The sequence below is a fragment of the Linepithema humile genome, chromosome 2, assembly GCF_040581485.1.
Source record: "Linepithema humile isolate Giens D197 chromosome 2, Lhum_UNIL_v1.0, whole genome shotgun sequence".
In the NCBI taxonomy this organism is placed as follows: domain Eukaryota; kingdom Metazoa; phylum Arthropoda; class Insecta; order Hymenoptera; family Formicidae; genus Linepithema; species Linepithema humile.
This window is the reverse complement of record NC_090129.1, coordinates 4550369-4573900: the sequence shown is the minus strand read 5'-3', so window position 1 is coordinate 4573900 and position 23532 is coordinate 4550369. Positions and strand designations below refer to the sequence as shown.

At 37.2% G+C, this 23532-nt stretch overlaps 2 protein-coding genes across 5 annotated transcripts in view; both read right to left on the bottom strand.

Moving 5' to 3' along the window:
- LOC105673872 (terminal nucleotidyltransferase 5C) overlaps nucleotides 1-8907 on the bottom strand; it is a 105840-nt gene extending 96933 nt beyond the window's left edge. Inside the window, exon 1 of one of the 2 annotated variants that reach the window (XM_012369820.2) lies at nucleotides 8117-8907. In XM_012369820.2, coding sequence (XP_012225243.1) covers nucleotides 8117-8269 — 153 coding nt within the window. In that variant the 5' untranslated portion in view covers nucleotides 8270-8907. The remainder of the gene's footprint in view (nucleotides 1-8116) is intronic. The other variant, XM_012369821.2, reaches the window with a different exon arrangement.
- A 3000-nt stretch (nucleotides 8908-11907) lies between these two features.
- BckdhB (Branched chain keto acid dehydrogenase E1 subunit beta) lies at nucleotides 11908-23004 on the bottom strand. Of its 3 annotated transcripts, XM_012369828.2 has the most exons (8): nucleotides 22575-23001; nucleotides 21857-21934; nucleotides 21362-21564; nucleotides 20894-21049; nucleotides 20015-20186; nucleotides 19243-19388; nucleotides 17343-17429; nucleotides 11908-16369 (listed from the first exon to the last, which is right to left on the bottom strand). In XM_012369828.2, exons 1-8 carry the CDS (start codon nucleotides 22714-22716, stop codon nucleotides 16229-16231), a joined length of 1125 nt encoding a protein of 374 aa, XP_012225251.1. In that variant the 5' UTR covers nucleotides 22717-23001; the 3' UTR covers nucleotides 11908-16228. The 3 variants fall into 3 exon arrangements, with proteins under 3 accessions (XP_012225251.1, XP_012225252.1, XP_067206563.1); XM_012369829.2 differs by lacking the exons at nucleotides 11908-16369; nucleotides 17343-17429 and adding an exon at nucleotides 17441-18219 and having other exon boundaries at nucleotides 22575-23004; XM_067350462.1 differs by lacking the exons at nucleotides 11908-16369; nucleotides 17343-17429 and adding an exon at nucleotides 18228-18542 and having other exon boundaries at nucleotides 22575-23003.
- Nucleotides 23005-23532: the final 528 nt, after the last annotated feature.

Below are 23532 nucleotides of genomic sequence, written 5' to 3'. Positions count from 1 at the left end.
AATTTACTCTCTCCATGTGTTGTTGGTCTTGTTTAAAAAGTTAAAAAAATTTGAAACTTTGATTTAAAGCAGCCTTCATGATTGGTGTAGTATGTGTGTGGAATAGTCTATTTTTATCCAACTCAAATCCAACTCAAATCCAACTCAAATCGGACTATGAGCTTATTTTTACCAAGTTGTCAGGATTACTTCACGTATAAGCTGATTTATTTATTTAACACGCATGTATGTTTTTTTTCGACCAGTTATCGATTTTTCTAAAACTTTAAATCATTAATTATTTAAAACCTCTATATAAAAAATTTATATAAAATCTATGCAATAGACAACTCTGCTTTAAACGAAATTGTATAAATCTCAATGAACAAACGAGAGCTTAAGACTTCCGAGAGTAATTGGATCGTTCGAATACATCAAAGTGGCCGGTATGCTTAGTCTTTCCTTCACGTTCGTTACTTTCACATACGATTGTCGACCTCTGACTCGCCGACAAAACTCGATCCTACTTAAAGAATTCCGAACAGTTGCATGTCGTCAATCGCAAGTTTATCATTTGTGGAGAGAGGAACAACTGTTCGTAGCGCTTTTATGATGTAAGGCGCGCGCGCAATCTTCGGGCTTCCGTGCATAAAACAGATAAGATCGCTCAGTTTGTTGCATACCGAGGAGAGTCATTCATTATCGCGTGCACGCCGCCGATTGTGGTATTCGCGGTGGAATGTAGCGAACAAGCTTTCACTAGGAGATGTCGCTGGACTTCCGAGAGTGACACTTTTCACGATCTAGATGTCTGTTTGAATCAGTAATATCAGGGTAAGCGTTTCCGGTGCGTAAAAGAATTGCTCGTTGAATTTCAATCGAGAGTAAACATGGACAATGTGTTGAAAGCGCCGCGTTGAAGCGCTGATAAGTAATTTAAAAACCGGAAGCGAGAAAATTATTATCAGGGACCTTAATTGTCGTCGACATCGCGCGAATTCCGATAAGCATAATTTATGGTTGTATGCGTAATTTTACTTCTTTGCTTGTTATCGTCGCCATAGTGGCACGCGAGTTAATCTTATATGTCGTATCGCCTTGAATTATGTACCTACTTACTTATTTTTCCCAAACCGCAAGAATGTCACCACAGAAAACAAATAAAATTTCCTTAGAAGTTTGATTGCTTTGAATAACTTTTGATAATCAGGGAGCAAAAAAATAGGGAAAATATGCAAAATTTTTTAATCGTCTCTCGTATAACGTTAATAATTAATATCGATACAATGACAACCGATCGAATTAACATACTGCGTTCATTAAATCGATAATAAAAATATGATAAACTTGAGATGCACAAGTGTGCTCCGATTTCATCCATTTATAAACCTTAACAATAATTAATCTTATAAACCAATTGAACGCTTTTCTTACTTTGCTAAATTTTTCAGAAAAGTTGTGTTTATTATAATCGTTCGTTATAATTATTACTGTTTCTTGAATTTAAATATTTAATAAAATTTTTATTATGATATCTGAAATCTAAGTTTTTAAATGTTAGATGCTAAATCTAACTTTTTTAATATTTACAACATGTGATTTACCTAACTCATGCGTGAATTATCAAACAAAAGAGATTTCTGAGATTGCTGAGAAAGAAAACGTATCTACTGAAAAAACAACAGACGTACCAGCTGTTACGATAGTTTCGCGATTCATTTAGGTATTCTTTGAAAATAACTTGCATTATGATAAGCTATTTTATAATATAAACAGATTATCATGGTATATAAAGTCGTGATAAACAGAAATCTACACTACACTTGAAAGCTTCTCGTCATCGTACACGGATCTTTTAATGAAATAAACAACTTCGTTTAATTATCAAGAGATAATGGCACTCGACGTGTATTCAAGAGCCCAAAATACGATAAGCAATGTTATGTTATCAATAATAACGTGAAATGAAAACGTCATAAAGTATTCCCGTATCAAAACACGTGTGAGTATTAATTTAAAAAATGAACTTTATAACATTTCTAAGTGCTGAGAAAATTTATGATTTTTCGCGAAGAGATGGGCATTATTATCATCCGCTATGAAAGTTGTAAAAGCGTAAAAAAGATGTTATAATTAATAGCCTCCGAAGTAATACAAAAATTGTAATAAAAAAATGCAAATACTCTTTGTTTTAATGCATTAAATACATTTTCTCTGCAATTTAATTTAGTCTATATGTCAGACTACAAACTTCATCTTTGTTACTTGACTCCGGGAGTCAAGCAGATATTAATGAGTTTCGAGCAATGAAAAATGAAAGATAAATGCTACAGTAAGAAAAACAGAACTTCTCATGACAACATTGAGAAGTTATAGCAGATAAGTTGTATTATGTTAAAGTTCAAAGTGGTATATAATCACATTACAATAGATCGATTGTGTACATTTAATTATTCATGAATACAATAATGCAAAAAGAAGATTAAGAATATCAGATTATGAGTTTTGAGGCAAATATCGGATTTTCATGAAGATGATTTTTCATTATGAGAGAAAATGACATATGTACGAAATCTCTGTGTTCATCGCAATTTTTATACACCTGCATTCTCGGTTACATAAATATTTCAAGCAAAAAATTTTTAAAGCGTCGATTAAAAACTTATAAAGATTATTAAACAGCCTCCAAACTATGTTATATATAATTCTTAAAACTAATTAGAAATGATTTTTTTATTTGAGTTGTTGTTTAAAATCTTATTGAACAGCTGTTGCTAAAATTTGATCAAAAATCGGTATGTCACAATTAGAGAGGATAAACGCTTAAGCGGCGAGAGCATTGACAGATTCTTTTTGCGATTTATCGATTGCTTTGTACCTACGTCATCGTCGTAGGTTGCAAATGTGCGAATACGCGAGTCACCTCTTGCCGCACACGTCATATATCAGCCGGTCGAGTCTCGCGTCTAGTAGGATTAATTACTATGGCCGGTCGGTTGAAAGCACATTTCCTCTCGATGCGACGTGCGTTTTCGTATGTATGACATACAATATGCATGATCTTTAACGTGTTAACCTTTCGAAAGAAAGAGAGAGAGTAAAAGTAGGATATACCGTTAGCCGGCTTTTCTCGTTTTGCTTTCGCGACACTATACGTTATGAGCCTGACCTTCTTCTGGTATTTCGGGTAAATAAGAGACGCCGCTCTTCGGGTTGGCAACGCTCTAGGCAACCGCGTTTGTGTATCCGTATAATATTCCGCCAGAATACCAGAACAACACATCGGCAAAAAATACGAACACGCTCGACGTCGCTCAATGTTACGAAAATCTAGATCCGTTATAACTTTATTGTTAGCCTCGACCGATATGCTTCGAAATAGAAACAATCTTACGTATCGCTAATAAACTTTCTATCAATAACGTGCGATTGTGCAATTTTGAACGGAACACTAAGAAAACATTTTGCTTTTATTATCGTTGTAGATGCGATAACGGATGCATTTGATTGATCAAACGATTATCATTATATTATCTTTATATTGAAAGTTTTATTACTAAATACGTTGATATCTACCTATAATTGCATTTAATTTAATTTAAGCATCGAAACCTATTTATTTTTATTCGTTTATAACTCGAAAACTCGATAAAATTCAATGTATTCGTTACCATACATATTTTAAAAATGAGATATTTTTTATTTGATGAATATGCAAATTGATCAATTATTTTAAATGACGCTTATTTGCAGAAAAAAAATACTTATCGTTAAATGAGATTCCACGTGTACTAAAGTTAATCGCACTTTTTTCAATGCTACTTATCGGCAACTGGTGGTACGAGTTTCTTTAAAATTCATGTTATTGATTGATCGTTATTGGTGGATCGTTAGTTTCTGCAGTGTGGCCTCATGCACGTGTGTATATAGATAAACTTTGCCTTCCGTATCTAAAAAAAATATTGTACCGCAGTCATCGTCCGTATATACAGTGCTGAGTTAGCTGATTCGCCGGCAGCTGATCAGCAAGAAAATTAAATCGCGCTTAAAAAAGTCGGAACTCGACTTTAATAGCATTGGCGACGTGATAATCTTATTTGTCGCGCTGCAAGTCGATCGTCCGCTTCTCCTCCGGCATTTCGCCAACTCATTATCGCGTGCATGCTCTGGATTCGTACGAATCACGAGTTTCAATATTGTGTAATACGTATCATGTTTGGCACATAATACGATTAGGGACGTTTAATAAGCCATCAATGTATTTACTCGCTTAACTACCGAAGTTTGTTTTCAACACCAAAGATGATAATCCGGGAAAAACTTGCGAAAACAAGTAAACAGAATTTGCAAAAATTAGATCAATAAAAGTCCGCTAATTAGCATACGTTATAAACTATAAAACTACTCCAGATAATTTGTCAGAGGCTATCGTATGTCTTTAGTGCCTTATTCAGACTCGCTAATATTTTCCCTGCAATGCCGCCTGCCTCAGACATCGAAAATATTTAGCATCGAGAGCACGATATTGATATTACGTTCGTGCTATCGAAATACTGTAAGCACCTCTACGCTTATCACGTTCTGGCCCTGACGTTCGATCGATAATCGTGCCATTGCTCCGGGAGCAACGTCGTTCGGAGATGCAAGAGACGTCACTCGGGACGCAAATGATCGCTTGTAGAGTGCAGCGGCGACGCGTGGGCGTGCGATACGGGAGCATTAAAATGCTCGATTCACGGCGACGGCAACAATAAGTCGCGATAAAAGAGGTATTTACGTGGATAGGAAAAGGCCCGTGTTGTGAGGAGGAAGAATAGCTTTCTTTGACTACGGGAGTCTCAGTGTAACTTTATATCCCGTGAAAACGATGTTTTCAACGAATGACTGCTCTCTCCACTTTATAATCACGTATGACCGATATATCATCGAATCTTCCTGGAAGCAACCTTCCTTTGTTAACCTTTTTCGAGTCAGTTTTTTTCTCCTTTTACATTTTGATATCAATTTTGAAAAATATAATAATCAAGTTTAAGCGCAATTTTAAAACAAAACATTATTTTCTTTAAAAAAAACTGTTTTTTTTTTTCATGAAGATTGTCGAATAGATTATATGACATTATTATGAAATGTGTCAATTCTGCGTTGATAAAATATTCTCTTACTGCATAAAATGTATTTATTATTTATAATAAAGATACTTTGTAGATATCCTTCAAGAGATCTTGCACAGTTCTTTATTTAACGAACATGTTGCAACATATTTTTTTCATCAACACTTGTTAACGCAACGATTATTAAACCACTTTGATATTTACATAAATTGTTAAAATTAATGAATCGACAATTTAAGACGTTAATGTAAACTTTAAGAATGTTGATAATATCATTAATTGCTTTCTTTCTTGCTACGCAAGTAAGAATTATCTTATCGCGTGACCTTTTGACCATGGAAAATATTTTTGCCATATGCATCGACACCATATGCTTAAATTTCCAGAGTGTTCAGAAATCGTCATATCAATGTCACTCGTGTGCAATGATTTGTAATACATATTGCGTAATGTTTTTGTTAAAGAATTATCTTTACGCTACACACTATGGAAAGTAACAGCAATGAGAATGTGTAAAGAAAGCATTAAACACGCAAGTTTATATTTGGAAAACACCTTTCCAAAGGAAATGATTCTTTTTGTTCATCGATTTTTGTTCTTCTCTTTTACGTCCGTGTAAAAATAACAAACAATGTTTATCTCATTACGTCAACTGAGTTCTCCCCCCTAAAAACACGCTTCAAATATACATACTGTTCATCCAAGTAGAGGAACATCAGTTTTACCTGAGGCGCGTATTATCAATAATAAAATAATCGAACTGTAAATATAAACGAGTATTAATATAATGACAGTTATCAAGTACACAACAAATATCATGATATAAAATGCTTATCCATGCGTGCAAAAAAATTCAATAGCCGTGCGGCTCAGAAAATACATGATTATGAATCGGCCGCGAGTTTAAATGTGATATATATGCATAATGTAAAAAAAAGTATATCCCGCGGCGACTCGAACAATGCTGCGTGACGAACCACGTGATCAACATCAACCTTTCGTTGAAACTGTGCCCGGCAAATTAATATGTACACGCGTGGACACCGATTGGCCAACGCCGTTGCCGATCGCGGCCGACCGAGCACCCGTTATGCTAATTTAATAAGCGCTGTTCCTTATAAATTCCCGCTTACCATTCGCTTCCCTTCCCTTTAATCGAACCGGAGTCTAGTTGCTTTCGTTACATGCAGGGTGCACACACCTAAGCAAAAACGGCGTTTAACGGAAATACTCATTATGGAGCCTACGCCCATTATCGAGATCAAATCATACGAAAACGATTGTTGACAGATTATTCTGTAACACTTCATTGTTTTGCGATAATTCCGTCGAACGTTTTCAATAAACGCTACATTCAACAAATGTTTAAATGATCCAAAAATGAATTATAACACAAGACTGTCTCTCTTTAAAATCAATAAGTTTCGAAGTTATATAAAACGAATAAAATTAGATTTTTAAAATAAAAGGATAAAAATTTAGTTTATTCCCATATATATTTTTTTATAAAAAAAAATAGATAGGTAGTAAAAGCAATTTTTTACATATAACTTCAAAAACAAAAAAAAAACAAAAAAAAATTGGTTTAACCAATACTTTTGAAAAAAGTTATAAATATAACACTTTTACCAAACCTTTATTTTACCGAATCAAATGTTCTCAATTTCTTGATTTTGAATAAAAAAACTAAAGCACATCGCTCTTTAGAACATACCGACATGCATGCTTGCAGCTGCAATGCAGTTTGAAAATTCTAGAATATCAGAGATTCTACTAAATTCGATCCACACGCGCATGAGCAATTAACTCAGGCGAAGGTCGATAACCTTTGGTTACTCGAGTTCGTGCGATTCCTAGACAGATTTCTGGGTTTTATTATCTAATTGCTATTATTTCCTCGCGTATGAATCCTCTTGCATATTCCGATAAAAATTACAATTTGATAATATGCATAGATATGCGCAAAAAAATATATTGTCAACGAAACAATCTTATAATCTCAACAGTGATAAAAGGCGATATATTCTATTTATAAATTGACAGATCACATATTTGATTGCGGATAATAAATCATGCATAAAATATCAAAGCAGAAATATACGCTCAGAATATTTCAGAATGACGTTCCTTTAATCGGTTAATTCTTTTATTAATCTGGAAATTATTTTTTATCAAGTTTTATTAAATCAAAAACTTGTTTTCGCAACTTTTTCTCTCTTCAAATTGAAATTTTTAACATTTTATGCTTCAGTGTCAGCCTTCCTTTCGATCCTCTAATTCGGATTCCTTTAAATCGGAGTTACATCACATTTTACATATGCTAATTCGCCTACTGCAAAAACAGCCAAGATATTTTTAATTTTTGCAGCTGTACGGATAAAAAAAGATTAAGTGGTATGAAAAAAATTGACAGAAATCAATAATTCTTTTCTCGATTGCATTTGCTTATGTAAGACTTTTAGTGACTCCAATTTAAAACTGAAATCGAGAGGAATTAATTGTAATTGAAACCTATTAAATATTAAATATACTGTTCGCCAACATCTTATTCCGTTAGTTTCTTACTCGTAAAAAGTAAAAAACTTTAATGTTAACTTAACGTCAAATTATCGTGTCATACGCGCCAGCAAACACAATTCGGGGAATGGAACCGTCGACTGTACGATAATATTCGTATTAAAATCGACGTAGGACGTGAGGACAGAGCCAAAGTAAATAATACGCGTGAGGAAATGCCCGCTGGCATTCCGTAATTTTCAGATTCGCGCGTCGAAGAAGAGTGCGCGTCGCCCTGAATGCGGGAATCGATCGCGATCGATCGTTCGCCGACGACGCGGCGGGGTGTCGACCTCCGCTGCAGTCTCTGGCCCGAGAGAGGGTTGAACGACTCTGCCGACTCGCCGACACCAACCCCCTCGACGCCTAACTCACCCACCCGCCGACGCCGCAAATGGGCCGAGAGGCGTATTGCGCGCACACACGCATCGTGGCGATGCACGCGACTTCTACGCATTACGTAAGCTTACCTGCATAAGCGGCACCGTGAGCTGCGCGAGGTCGGCGGCTTTGGCCGGTAGTTTCCTGGATGCCGATTCATCCTTCTCCATGACGGTCGGTATCTTGATCCGCTGCGCTTCCTGTTCCGGCGAATGCGGGGAGTTGCGGATTCCGTCATCCATGATTGCTCTTAGAACGATTGCTCGAAGATCGGCGGGTCTTCCTTTCTCCTTTCTGATATGGCAACGCGACGGCAACAGAATTCTCCGCCGTCGACGCGAGGAGGTAGAAAGACGCGGGATCGATCAGCCGGCGCAACGAAGAATCGAGAGATCCGTAGAAGGAGACGGGCGGCGATGATCGCGCTGCGCGAGCTGCTGGCCGTCGGGCGAGGGGGCGAGAAACAGACTTCCGAATTCGGTTCGGCGCGCAGCGACGAGGAAGCACCAGCCGGCGGTTTCCGTGCGCGACAACAGCGATTACGTCGGCGTCGGCAGCGCGGGTGTCACGTGGTCGATTCGCGAGTACGTAACGGTAGAAGCAGTCTATATAGTTGCGATAGGGCCGGAGATGCCGCGCGGAGAAATCGCGAGAAGTACACGCAAGAGAAGAGCACACACACGCGGACGACGCCTTGCGCGTATTTCGCGGCGACGAAAGTCACGGCGACGACGGCACAACGTTCGGCGACGATAAGCGCTGCGATACGAGAGGAACTTGGAGGACGATACGGAAAATACGTACGACGACGATACGAGGCGAACGATGGGGTTCGGCACTGCGAGAATCTCGTCGCCTCGGTCCGACCCGGCTCGCAGTCGCCCCACCCGAGTCGAACCGAGTACCGAGCAACAGCCCCCTCCTCCCCCTACCCCTTTCCGTCCGCCGCCCCGCGCTTGTCCGTCTGCCCGAAATCACCCGAGAGCTTCCACCGCCGCCGTCGCGCCGGTGTTGATCGTCGACTTGTCCGTCGTATACAATCGTCATCGTCGTCTGGGAGCGGAGAGGTATCGGGCGCGACGAGGAAACAGCTGGCTCGCCCGCAATTAGCCGGCGATTGTTGGCAGCGGCCGATGACGAGGCGCTTGATCGAATGAGCTTTCCTTAACCCTTCGCCGCTCGCACGGATCATGTCTCTCCGGGGTTCGGTTTTAGGGCTACCGCAACCGTGCCAGTAATCGCGAATCCTGCTTTAAAGGTTTAGGACAGTGGGTCACTGGGGAAAACGCGAGAGCGAGTATTATCCCGATTCTAACGCCGGGTAAGTAGAGCCCGCTGACAAAGCAATTCGGTAACGACTCACAGTCAACAGGTACGTTTCTTGTTATTACGAAATAAGAACTAGAAAATACACTAAAGTCCACATTGCCAAATGCGGCGTACACCAAATATCACATATCTTGACTACTTGATTTTATTAGCAATGTAAATCTCGCAAATATATATTTTGAATAAGAAACGAAAACATTATTCTAGAATTATTAAAGATATTTTGGAATTTAATGCTAACAATAAGATGAATATGAAAATTATATGCAAATTGAAAATTTAGATATTTAAGAGAAATTTTTTAATATTTTAGATATATTAAACAGCAAACAATTCAATGCGAGATGTAAATAGTTAATTACTTCGTAGCTCTTTCCATAGATCGTGCTAGAATTATGAAAGTATAATGAGAATTTTGCTTTATTTCTTCATTTGTGTCTTAGATCGGCAGATAATCTTATCCTGTTTCTGCAATAAGACTCGTGTTTCTACAGCCGTCGCATTGTCTTCGCAGGATGTGCTCTCGAAAGGCAGCGCGCCAAATTAATAATATTTAAAAAGCTTCAGTAGGCTTCGCCGTTAATTGTTTCATAAGACCTAATATCATGAGATCTCTGAAACAACAGACAAGAGGTGACCGTGACGATTGCGAGGCCATAAAAGTGTCTGTTTACATGCGAACTGACAAATGTGAAATGTCTGGTAGCTATACGAAATCGTGAATAGGAAAGGAAATATGAGAGAATAGAAAGAAAATACATTTTGCTTTATAATCATTTGTTCTAAAATTTTTCTATACATAATTGCTTCGAAATTTGATAAATGAAACTCCCTTTTGCTATAGAAAATATTTTAAATTGTTACTTTTGGCTGGCATTAATCTAATTTAATCTTCGATTGGTTCTAAATGTATTAGTTTTCTTCTGATAGGAAATGGAAAAAATAGACGATTTTTACCGTCCGTGAACTACGATTAACCCGCGATTTGACGCTGCTGAAACTAAACTGGTCTGACCTCAATTTCAATCAGAAAGATAAAACTTAGTACAATTAGTGCGCAAACACTTTAACATTGCAAATTTATTCGGTTTCTCATAGAATCTATTTTCATATATCTTTTCCTAAATGTTTTCGAGATTAATTTCAAGCAAAGAAAAGAAAACAGCTTACACATACAAATCATTTCTCGAATAAAGATAGAAACATTTCTCGTTTTATTAATAGTCGATAACTTTTGATCTGGCACGACAACTCGTGCAGTTGTTTTTTCAGCGTTATCTAAATTATATTTCCACGCTCTAGAAACCCACAAGTAGTTCTTTTTCTGCATAACGCGCCTACATCGCATGTATTACATTAGATAGTATTACAGCGAAGATAATAACGCACAAATGTATCAATAATTGCGTTAAACGTAGATTAGATACGCGGGTAGCCTCGTTTATAGACAATTAACTTTCCTTTCGAACTGCTTGAATAACACAATGAATCGCGGCAAACGCTTCATCGCGCCGTTTATTGCGTCTAACAATTCGACGTAGTAAAAGGAATGAAGCCTATCTGCGCGATCAGATTCCTGAGGCATTATCGACAGCGGCATTCAGTATATTTCGCGCCTAGCCATATTCATCATAGCTCTCTCTCTCTCTCTCTTTCTATTGATAAAAGTATCGTGTCTTGATTATCTCGTGAACAATGAACGCTACTTAATTGGCTCTGTTTTACTCCTTTTAACGATCTAATTATCCTTGCAGTAATTTAATGATTTCTGATAAAAGACTTTAATTGATCGGTATGTGAAAATGAGAATTGGAATATAATTATTTCTGTAAACAATTCGGTTCGTATTTGTATACGTGAAAAATGTTGACTACGCGCAACGAGAATGGAAAGCCGAATGTCTGCCGCGTGAAATAGCCCGGACGTTGGCAAAGATCGGTTGGCGATGAACGTAAAACGAATTAATTTGCCGCTTTCTTGAGGAAGAATGTGTGGCACAATAATTATTGCATCCGCGCATGGGGTGCATCGGATTGACCGTGTTCGCCGTTCGCGCACATCGCGTGCGTCAGTCGGCCGCTTTTTCCTCGTTTTTCCTAATAAGCGTGTACCGGTTGCATTCGATGTACATTCGTATGTACTGCATCTCGTCGAGGAAGCAATTTGCAGTAAAAGCGGCCGATTGAGATGAGACGAGAGCTCGGCGAGGAGGACGCAAAGCCGCACCTGCTTTTACCTTTATATCGCTGGTCGCGCATGAGTCAACAACCTTTAATTCTCACAGGCAATGAACTACGAATGCAAAATATATAATATTCATTTCGAGGTTTCAAACAATTCTGATTGTGCAAATCGCGGTGCTCCCGAAAGTTTGCCTTCCCAAAATCGTGAGCTTATTTACAATTGATAATAAGCGTTTTCAAATTTTACTGTATAACTGATTTAATTCAAAAACACACAGCATCCAGTTTAAAAGACATTTTTTCATTCCTATCGCACATTTAAATTAAACAATTTAAAAAGCTTTAAATAATATTTTAACTCATATAATCATTAAACTACTCTTCACTTTTATTGCAATAATTCTTTTGACAGGTGTAATCAATGATATAAATAGATTAGTTTAACATATTTACAGAGATTTTTCTACGTATTGCACGTGTACGCTTATTAAAAATCACACGCAAATCGCGCAGAAAAAACAAACGATTGTTTCTTTACATTATTTTATCTCACATGAAATACATATAAAAATAATGTTTTGATTGTGTTAACATTTGTTATCTTTTCGACGGAGATTAAATATCTAAAAATAGTTTTTACATTACATGAAAATATTACTTACATTATTCGTTTAAACATTAACATATGTCACTTTCTCTGATAATTGATGATAATTGATTATATAAGGTGTGAATCGATGTATCCACACTAATATATCATAAAGTGAGAAAATATGTGTGTGTGTGTGTGTGTGTGTGCATATTTCATATGTTTCAAACACTAAATGAAACATTACATTTGTCATTGCTTCTCAAAATACATCTAACAGTCAAAAATATCAACATGAGGTGTAATAAAAACTTCATTTACATTACAAGGGTCGAAAAAAAATATAAAGTTGCTGATATATTTATATCGCGTTGCGTTTTCAAGCCAATATCCAGACAGAAATATTGTATAGAACGCATATGCATAAATCAGGACTCTGCTCTACATTTATGTAAATTATTCTGGACGATTGCAAAACGAGATTAGTAACAAGTCGTTTCTATGGCGTTCACTTCTTGGAAGACGTTACGCCGTGTTAACGTCCCATCAAAATTACAGAGAGAACGTAATACGCACGTATAATCCGTCACTCTCTCACATAATCCGTCTCTCTTTCTCTCTCTCTCTTTCTCTTTCCATCAATCTAGTTTTACCGATTAACATTACAATAAATCCGCTAAGTGCGTTTGCAAAAATGTATAATTTATGAACGTTTCTTTACGACACACCGCGTGATTATGTGTACGCATGTTACTGTAAATATAGATCAACGATTAATTTGTCGTAAGACTTATTTGTCGGTACATATTATCATTTATGTTTCTTATGCGCATATCTAATCATTGCAATTTTTACAAGAAACGCACGGGTAGAGCGAAGGGATCCACATTCACTGTGGTTGACCGCGAAACGACATGCAGAATTGCGATACAATATATCGGCGTCGAATTGTCACTCCTTGTTATACTTTATTAAATATCCAAATGTGTTGCAATATCTAGGTTTGCTGATCGAAAGATATTGAAAAGTGCAGAAATACCACATTAATGATAATAATCAACGATAGTATCGTTAAAATTCGAAACCAGTTGCTGGATTAAACGTGATAAATGCGATGTGCCCAATGCTTTAGATTCAGCGCTGCAGATATGTGGACGCGTAGAACGGCGTGTTAATTGCAGCACTAACTTAGTTGCATTGCTTGTACGCTCATAAGGAAGAAACCCTCGGGGTGTTACATTAGAAACTGCGTCGTACTTTAAGAAACTGCAAATGCGAAACGGACTCTTATAGCATGTACAAGATGCATGCAATGCACAAAGTTATGAGTTCCACGAGAATGGAACATTCTTTCCGTGACATCTTTTTACTTAACACATAAATCTTCGTTACGAGCGCCGCGTTCAAGTTTAAAATCATCGTACGTAATGATTAATGAGAACATATTATTTCATTTATTTTTATATATTTTTTATAAATATAGTATAAATAAAACAATTATTTTTGTATGCATATTCAATTTCTTGCTAATAATTATGAAAGCAAACAAGATAATTGTAAAAATAGATTTTTTTTTTTTCTAAATTACATGAATTTCCTTTTACATTTCTGTGTACTTAATGCGTTACATAGATAATAGTTTATTAGCTGTCGACTGCTAATATCGTGTCTTTTATTAGAAATTCTGCCAGTATTGCTGCGCGGCATTTACTATTGCTATAAATTAAAAATTGTCATTAAAATCATTTCCAAAGTGGCATAGAATATTCTACTGCGTACACGCAGTGATAATCTTCTTAAAATGTTAACGTAATTTTATCCATTTAGTCTCCATTGGTAAACAACATTATTTTCGATAAGATAAAAACGCAGCTGTTAATTTCAAAAGTGCCAATAAATATGTTGTGTTTACTTGGACCGATAAAAACTTTCGTCATTGACTGCTTCGTGCCGTTGCCATAGAGATATCGTTGTCCTGTCCGGCATAAATTAAAATAACAAATCGATGTTCAATTTGGCTTGAAGAATCCTTTCTCTGACACTTGCGTGACATTGACGCGTGCGAGAACAGTGCGATACCCAATCGATCGATTGTAAAAAGAGATCAGGTCAGAATGAAAACAAACTGATCAACCGTAACACACTATAAATAGAATTTATGTAACAGGACGTCGTGATTTTTTGTATTCCTATTCAGTGGATGTTATAGATGATCTTGATGGTATAAATATTTTGATCTCACGCGCGTTTCCTCTCGACATATCAAAACGGACAGATAAGCGGTCGTTATCGTAATATTGATTTTTTGCGACAATAAAATGCTAATTGCTAATAACAAATTAATCAGCATGTTAGTTTCGATATAATCTATCATTTAAGAAAAATTAGCAAAAGAGAAGAGAAATCGATTTTTACATCTAAAAGTCAAAAATAAATCTCTGAAATTATCTGATAATTTTCTCAATTAAAAAAAATTGCTGCTTGCTCTTTCGCTGTGAAACTGTTATGGAAAATAGAGAGAACGTCTGGTAATTCATACTTCCGGAAGATTATCAGTCCATGATCATTGTCGATTCGAAGAGAGTGGAAATCTCTCGACTCTCGATGCCTAGGAGTGCATCCGCACCATATGTTAGCGTGTAAAAGCCGTTGCTCTATTCTCGCAAAAATCGACTAATAAAAAGGTAACTCGTCGACCTTCGATATAGTCTATGCTTCGCGGCGAGTGCCTCTCCATCTCTTTTCCACTGTTACGTCTCTCCGTCTCTCTTGGCTGTTTTCTTCTCTCTCTCTTTCTCTCATTACGTCTGTGTGTACGCCGCTGCCAACTTTCACGTATCATAATGTACAGTGAAAGAATGTGGTTTCCCTTTCAAATTACAAAATATACCACGAACGCGCAGAGCACACTTCCTTTTCTTTAATTTTATTCTTTTACGTCATTGCGATGCGTTTTATGATTTTCTCATTTAACACGCACCACGCATTTGCATTCAACGGTAGACGGATCTTTTCAGACGCAGATGTCAATCACCAAGTATTCGAAATAATCACATTCAAATAAATGGAGACGGAGAAAATAGGGGACATTTGCATCTGTCATTATTTGTCTTATATTTTAAACATGAATCCCAATTTCCAGTCTCATCTTTATTCGAGTCTCGCTTTCATTCGAGCGCGATTGAAAGCTTACATCCTGTTGACAAGTGAGACATGGCGGTTCTAAAGGTTCAGACTGGAAAGGACAGCACTTGAGACTGAAACCTTGATTGAGATATTACATTGCCATGGTGCGCACAATCGGTATACGCGGTTTTATTATTGAAGCAGGACTTGACCCAGATTATCGAGAAAAAAAGACATCTAGACGATTCATCCCGATTGCGAATATCTACCTGACGTCTTCGTCGAGCGGCACGATATTGCCGCCGGCGACGATTTGTATCATCTTTCACGTTATTAATTTAGACAGGAGGGATGGATTTATGTGGGCTGCGACAAAGTAGGTCAGGGACACATCAGGGTTTGCATGCGCATAACTTATGTTAGCCGAGTCATCTGGATTCATATTTCTTTGCTTATCTCGCTAACAATGCAGAATATATGTCGTTTAATTATTTCAGAGAAACAGTAGCATTAATTCGAACAAGAATTCATAACTTTGATACTGTTGACAACTAACGTAACTTGCAAATACCAGCGGATGCACGTGAATTGCATGATAATGTATTTAAACGCGAACAATGAGACAAACGTAGAATAGACGCGAACAAAATGACGATACATGCAATCTTCGCGCGATTATTATCTCCTTTTCTTACTTTCTATTTCTCGTGCTCGTGATAAGAAAAAAATATATGTTTTATTCATTATATAAATATATAAAACTACGTCTTAAAACTGTATAAAACGTTTTATATATAACGGAAACAATGAAATGATAGACTTGAAACTCGTGAAATAATGGCGGTGTCATACGCGAATTTTAAAAAGCTAAAGATGTATAAAATACACCGCGCTGCTCCGATGAACTTTGCAGGCAACAGGTTTCACCTCTTTTCCACCGCAACAGCTGTAGAGCTCCCCGCTTCCTCGTAACTTCAGTATTTAAGGATATCTCGCACAGCCGCGAAGCAACGCCACTTGTCCGGCAAATAGAACGGTTCAAAGATGTGCGGGAAGGGACAGTCCCATCCTGTAACCCTTTGTACCGGCGCCTCCAAATGCAAGAAGCACTCCGCCTGGTTTAATATTAATACATCATGAGAGAGATATATACATGATTCAGTCTATTGTTAATCTGGTTATTTTATATAGCATTTATCAACGCGGTGGTTGCATCTCTAATTTATATCACAAAAGCAGACCAGTTAATTAATTAATCATCGATTAACCTTTTCGTTCCCACTGTAGCCATATGGCTACATATTTAAAATTATGAAATAAAATATTATTGTCATCTGTGAATATGTACTAGTCTTGTTTACTCTAACACGTATTTTGCTGTGCACTTACAAATTTCGCAATGAAATATTAGATTATTATCATCTTTCATTTTTCGCCGTTATAATTCGATAATAAGAGTTATGTAAGAGCAATTAATATTTAAAATTGATAATTTTTTAAATATTTTCTTGAAATATTTTTAAATAGACAGATTTATTAATCGAAAATAAGAAAAAAGGTTTTTTTACGTATAATAACTTTGCAACGTAAATTATTGCACATGGTTGCGATAAAAACAAAATTTATTACTAAACAGCAACGAATAAAAAACACTCAACGTTCTTAAACGTTTTTGAAATGTCAAAATTTTTTTACAAATGATTTATTTGTTATGTAATGTGCACAAAAATGCAAACAAATGTTTTTTGTAGCTATTAAATAATTTGGGAACGAAAGGGTTAACGTCGATCGAACAATCAACGCGAAATATTTGAGAAATGATCGGTTAAACGATCAATCTTAAGAACCGGTTTGCAACCACGATGTGTAATATGCAGCGCGACATTATATCTTCGGTCGACGTATCTCTCGGACATGAAAGATTTCCGACTTGGCGCTTAGTTTATATATATTAGGGTCATGCAATAGATCTGCACGCACATCTGGCTAGATTGCGTTAGGTGTCTTTAGACCTCACTGTGCTTTCTATTCGCGCAATATATGCAGATTTTATCGTCACCGCGATTCTGAGTTACGAGAGTATCTTACCTGCACAGTCGCGGCGATTTCTGCCCCAAATCCGTTCGTCATCGGCGCTTCATGGGCGATGACGACGCGTCCGGTTTTCCTCGCCGACTGTAACATTTGCACGCGCATATCACGCATGATAATATATCGCCGGCTGTCCGCTGGATTTAATTCGCGCATGATTTACGTTCCCCGTCCCATATTGTTGCGGTACAATAACACATTTGCATGCGGGCCGATGCGTCGCTAAGTGGGCATATTAACGCCTCGACGACGGCACGAGCCGTTTTGTAACGGCTATCAAATACAGGTCTACGCGCGATTGTCTGTGGAAATGCACACGCGTGAACGGCCGGCGATCGGGATCATAGCATGTTCGTGCGCGCACGTGTGTGTCCTGTTGTAAATCATTAATATAGATAACTAACTGAGTGAGCGCGGAGAGACTGAACGTCGGATACAGGTTCGTATGACATTTTCGACTTGCACTGACCTTCCCTGCAACTTTCAGAAGTTACGTTACGGATACAGCCTGCGGAAAGCCTACGCTTTTGTATTTATGAGATGCTATGCTATTCACGACAATTAATCTTTATTAATAAGTATTTTGCTGTCGCAACAGGTATTTGAATTGTTGCCTTTTCTACAATGTTCGATTCCTTTCAAAACGACCATCTGCCATTCCGCGCTTTTATCTCTTAATTATTCCAAAGTATTAAAAAAAGGGATGTTTACTAGATTTAATATCCAATGTGTAAAAACAATGTTGTATAATACAGCTTAAATTATGTCATAGTTCAAATTTTATTAATTTCTTTTTTAGCGCAATTTACAAGACTGGTCTTAATGACATATCGGCAACGTTAACTTGTTTTGAAAACAAAATTGCAGCTAGCATCTGAAAATTCAATTAACAATCTATCATGCAGTAATGTCCTACGTTCTTTTTTTTTTTTTTTTTTGTATTTATCAATCATCTCGCTCTTTTAACGACGTAATCAGCGATTCTTTTAGTCCCGCGCGAGCCACGGAGGTTTCTCGCCGAAGCGATGTATCAATATTTTGTTCTGCGAGCGGTCGTCTCGTTGCGAAACCGCGCGGTGTTTCGCAGGCAGGCAGTCAGGCAGCAGGCATCGGTGCGGGTAGACAAGACGGCGAATCCGCGACTGTATCGAAATTGCAGCGGAACGGGTTTCCAATTACGCTCACTTACACGGTAACCTGCACACACTCGCGCCGTGCATATATAATATCACGGTTTGTAAGCCGCGCGGAGTGCATACCGCGAACGATCGGCATATCATTAAGCGACCAGAGATCGATTAGCATAAATCAGCGTGATATTGGCGTCTATGGAGATCCATGCTATCGTAACTCGAAGGGACATGCACAAGTCGGTTTCACTCACGACTACTTTTCTTCATTCCGCTATCGGACACACGACGTCCGCTATCGTCCGTTATCGTTGACGCCGCGCAGGATATGCCGTCGTTGCTGCGGATCGCAATATCGCAATATCGAATCTTCGCGTACGATCGCACCGGAATTTTCGATATTTTCTCACTATCCGACAATTACGCCGTACAGGAAACGGTATGCAAATAGTGCGAAAGAAACTCGCCATCGCGTCTTTCATATCGCGCGTAAGGATATCCGGTGATTTGTTACATCGAAATGTTTTGACATCGCGATCGCGATATCGGTGAGTCTCGAATTAAAAGGAAAGAATCGGATAAAAGAAAGATCGTGCGATTATTTCGACCCTTGAAAGCGCTGATGAAAAACGAGATTCCGCGAACGGAAACATTATCGTCGCGACGAAAATGGAGAGATGAGGAAGGATAACGTCGTTATGTCTGAAGCGAGTCGACTCCTTGTTTTCAAGGATTGTAATAACGCAGAGAAATAAAAAATTGCCTACCTTGCATACGAGTTCCGCGTCCCAAGGTAGGATGGAAACGAGGTCTATCACCTCGCAGGACACGTCGAGCTTTTCTCGGACCAGGTCGGCCGTCTCCAGCAGTACGTGCACCTGAGTGCCCCAGCCTACGAGCGTCACGGCGTCACCTACGCGACAACAAAGCATACATATGTATTGTCGCACTGTCGCGAGCGCGCGTCACATTAACTCGCGCAGTTTCTTCTGGCGTATCCTGTTTCAGGACCGGTCATTGGCGACAGCGCACCGGCGATTGGATAATGGAAGGACGATTACGCTCGGTAAATTATATTCGCGACGACACGCAGCGCGTACGGCGAGAATAGTTACTTTCTACGACTTTAAATAGTGTTTTATTTTCGTTGTTTTCATCGGACAGCATGCGCTCTGCGCACGGGAATGCAAGAAGCGAAGGTTGCCTTCTATTTTAAACACTTCCTCGAAGGATGACTTTACAATTGCAAATTTTTATACCTATATGGCATAATCGTTTCCGCATTTTAATCTTTGAAATTGCAAACTTATCGTGTTGAATAGTCTATTGAAATTTATGCGAAGTTTACGCGATGTAAAAATATCTCTAATATGAGTAATCGTCATTAGTTTCAAATGCTGAGAGAGAATTATAAGTGCAAAACCATATAAAACTTATAATCTTGTAAATTCAAAGTTTTCGAGAACAATATTGGAACATATTGGCACACAATAGTGCAGAACCTGATATCGAAATAATGCCGAATATTTCGGAACTCACCCGCTCTTACAATCTCGGCCTTGCCGATTTCGATTTTGTAACGTTCTACGGGCACTTCGTCGATTGCAGTGCGGTACAGAATCTTAGGCTCGAATATAATACAAGGATCTGGTTCGTCTATGCAGCTCAACAGCAGACCTTTCGCTTGCGTTGCTCCGCGAGGCACAACGATCTAAAAAAGAAAAAAGGAAAAATAAGAATTCTTTTCAAGAGAACACGAGATTGTTTCTCCCGCAATTTTCTCGTTCGCGATCTCTCTGTCAATAATTGGCGATTCTTCGACAGCCTCAAAACAGGCATGAAATTGATCAGCTCCAGGAAATGTCGGTATTACGCTCCTCTCGTAATCACGATGTACGATAGCGACGGTGGTTACGCATTAGTGTGCGGGCAAAACTTTCCTCATGCATACGTAGAGTATATACGTCGTACAATATTCATGGAATTTGTTGAAGAAAGTTGAGAACTCATAGCTACGGCTGGTGCGGAATATAGCGAAGGTGCGAGGAATGTCCTTGATAAAAATTCGGTTGCGAGACCTGATTGCTCGATATTGAGGTATATTAATGACTGTTAATAAGTTTTTAGAAACAAAAACCTTTTTTACATATAAATCATATCGCGATAGAATTTAGAAGATGGCAAATCGTGTCAAATCTTATCGTTTAACTCTGCAGTCTCACACATTTCATACAATTATAAATCTTTTACGATTTCATTGTGAAATAATTTTTATCTTGATAAAGAACTTGTTTTTTTTTTTTGCTGACTATACTAACCTTTAAGACATTGTGCGCGTTGAAGCACTCGTGATCAAAAAAAGGTGAACCATTCTATATGTGATGTTGGATAAATAAAAAAAGTGGTACATTTACTAACCTTCAAGCCGGGAGTGTGCGCGAAATAAGCTTCCGGGCTTTGAGAATGATAAAGGCCACCGTGGCCGACGGCTCCGCAAGGCGTACGAACCGTCAGTTTGCCACAATCAAACTGATTGCCGCTTCGATATCTCATTTTGGCCGCTTCGTTTACCAACTACAAAGAAAATTCATATTTAATCTCATAACAGAGCGAGATAATTAATTTTTTCAGGACGTTTTAAATACATTTGCAAATATATTTTGCATTATTTGACATGGCTCGCTTGCGGAATTACAATGGCGTGTCTTTTATTCCTTTTTTATTTTTGAGTAAATACGTATTTTTATTTGTTACTTAAAAATTTTTTTTATTTTTAAGTATTAAATGTTTGAATGTCTTTTACACTTTGTATATTGAAAAATTGGTGCACTAAAAAGTAATTCTGAATTTTTATCACTTATATATTGTGTTAGAGTAATAAAATACCTGATCGAAGGCGGGAAATATGTAATCCGCAAATTGTATTTCGGCAATTGCCGATATTCCCGCGTTGGCCAAGCCAATTCCGAAGCCGGCAATTCCTTGCTCACAGAGAGGCGTGTTAAAAACGCGATCAACACCGAAACGTTCCTTCAAATTCATTGTGCAACGAAAAACACCACCAAATGCCACATCCTCGCCAAATATCACTAAAAATTTTAGAGTTTAAAAAAATAAAAAAAACTGTTAGCAAAATATTTTATTTATTTTTGGAGATGTGCAAGTTTATTTAAAAGATAAAAAAATTCCATTTTTTGAAATGTATATTTTAAAATATGTTCTAGGAAAAAATTATTAAATTTTAAAGAGTCAAAAAATTAAACATGCATGCCACAAATTATGCCTATATCTGAAGAGAAAATGATTCTAAAATATTTAGATGTATAAGTGAATATTTTCTGTTTCAAGTTTTGAAACATGTTGGTATAACAAGATACTTACCTGTACGTGAATCGTTTTCCAATGCTAGAGTAAGCCCGTGATTTATGGCTTGATACATATTCATCTCTTGAGTCTCGCCTGAAAGAGAGAGAGCATAGCTCTTTTAACTAATCGCATAAATAATTTATTAATTAACATAAAATGATTTGAACTTGGGAAAATCCTGAGAATATTCTAATACAAGAATATAAAGAAACAAACTGCGAAGTTTTTAGTAAAATTAAAATTTTTTTCAAAAAACTAGGTTTATTTGAACTAATTTAAATATCCGAAGATATCTAGGGTCCGAGTTTACTTTCTTATCTTATTTTCACAGAAAGAAAGCTAAGATAACCATAGGCTTCGATCATTCCACACACAACTGTCGATGTTATATAGTAAAATAATTTTTATTTTTTTTTCTGAATATAAAAGTACACCACGATTAGCAAAATTTACATTTCTCTCTACAATTAAACCACTCCTCATCGAAACCGGTTTCAATTTCTGCATAAGATTGAAAAATCATCATGCACAAAAAGATTTACATAATTGCATAAACATAGCATATAAATTTCTCGATAATTGTGCAATAAGTTGTAAATTCTACAAAGCAATGCAACGATTTTATTATTAGTCGAGCTTATTATTAGTTGAGACTTTACATATGTTCTTATATATGTTAATTTATTTTTGTCCGCAATCACGTTTATAGAATTTTCTAAAACAGTTTACTTACCCGACACGTTTGGCCTTTTGCTCGGGAAATACTTAAAATGTATCGTTCTGACATGCTTGCACTCGACAGACGTTTCACCGCGATCCAAAAGCAGTTTTCTTCCGGCACTTCGTAGTCGCACGCTCAACTTATTGAGCATCATCTTTCGTTCGAGCGTTACTCTGCTCGCGTGAGCGTTCACGTCGCTATGAGGTTGTAAGTTATTATCTCTATTTGCATACAATGCGATATCACGAAGCGACGCAGAGACCTCTCGTTCAACCTTACGTGGAATTTCGTAGACATGCACGAACTTGTGATCGAACGATCAACGAACGATCAACGAACGTGTACATCGGTGATTGACAACGCGTCAATACAAAACTATTTTCTTCTTCTCTGTACGTACGCTTCAACTATGAGGCTTCGAATGTTCGGTTAAAAGAGGAATGGGTCTCACAGTAGGAGGGACAATTCTGATAACATTCTGACTTTAGGAATGCTTATCAGTTGGGGAAAATTTATTGTGACTTCGGATTAGTTGAACTTGGTAATTATGGATTACCAGCACAATGCTTCGTCACTAGCTATGTGACATATGCGATAAATTGTTATAATTAAATTTAAAATATATATTTTTAAGTTAAAAATATGAATATGCCACTTCTTATAATTGTATTATATTAAATATGTACAAAGATTCAAAAAGATTTTATATGAAGCAAGCGATTTCGAGAAAATAATATTTGAAAAAATAATAAAATGTTTAAATGCACAAAAACACTTTGTACTTTTTTTTATATTAAATTTAATATAAGAAATTGTACGAACTTTTTAGATTGCGCGATACTTATATGTGTGAATGCATTTAAACGTCTCATTATATTTTTAAATTTTCTGCTTGTTTTACATAACATTTCTTTTTAAAACTTTGTACATATTTTATAAAATTTATTTTTTACATTTATCCATTGAGATC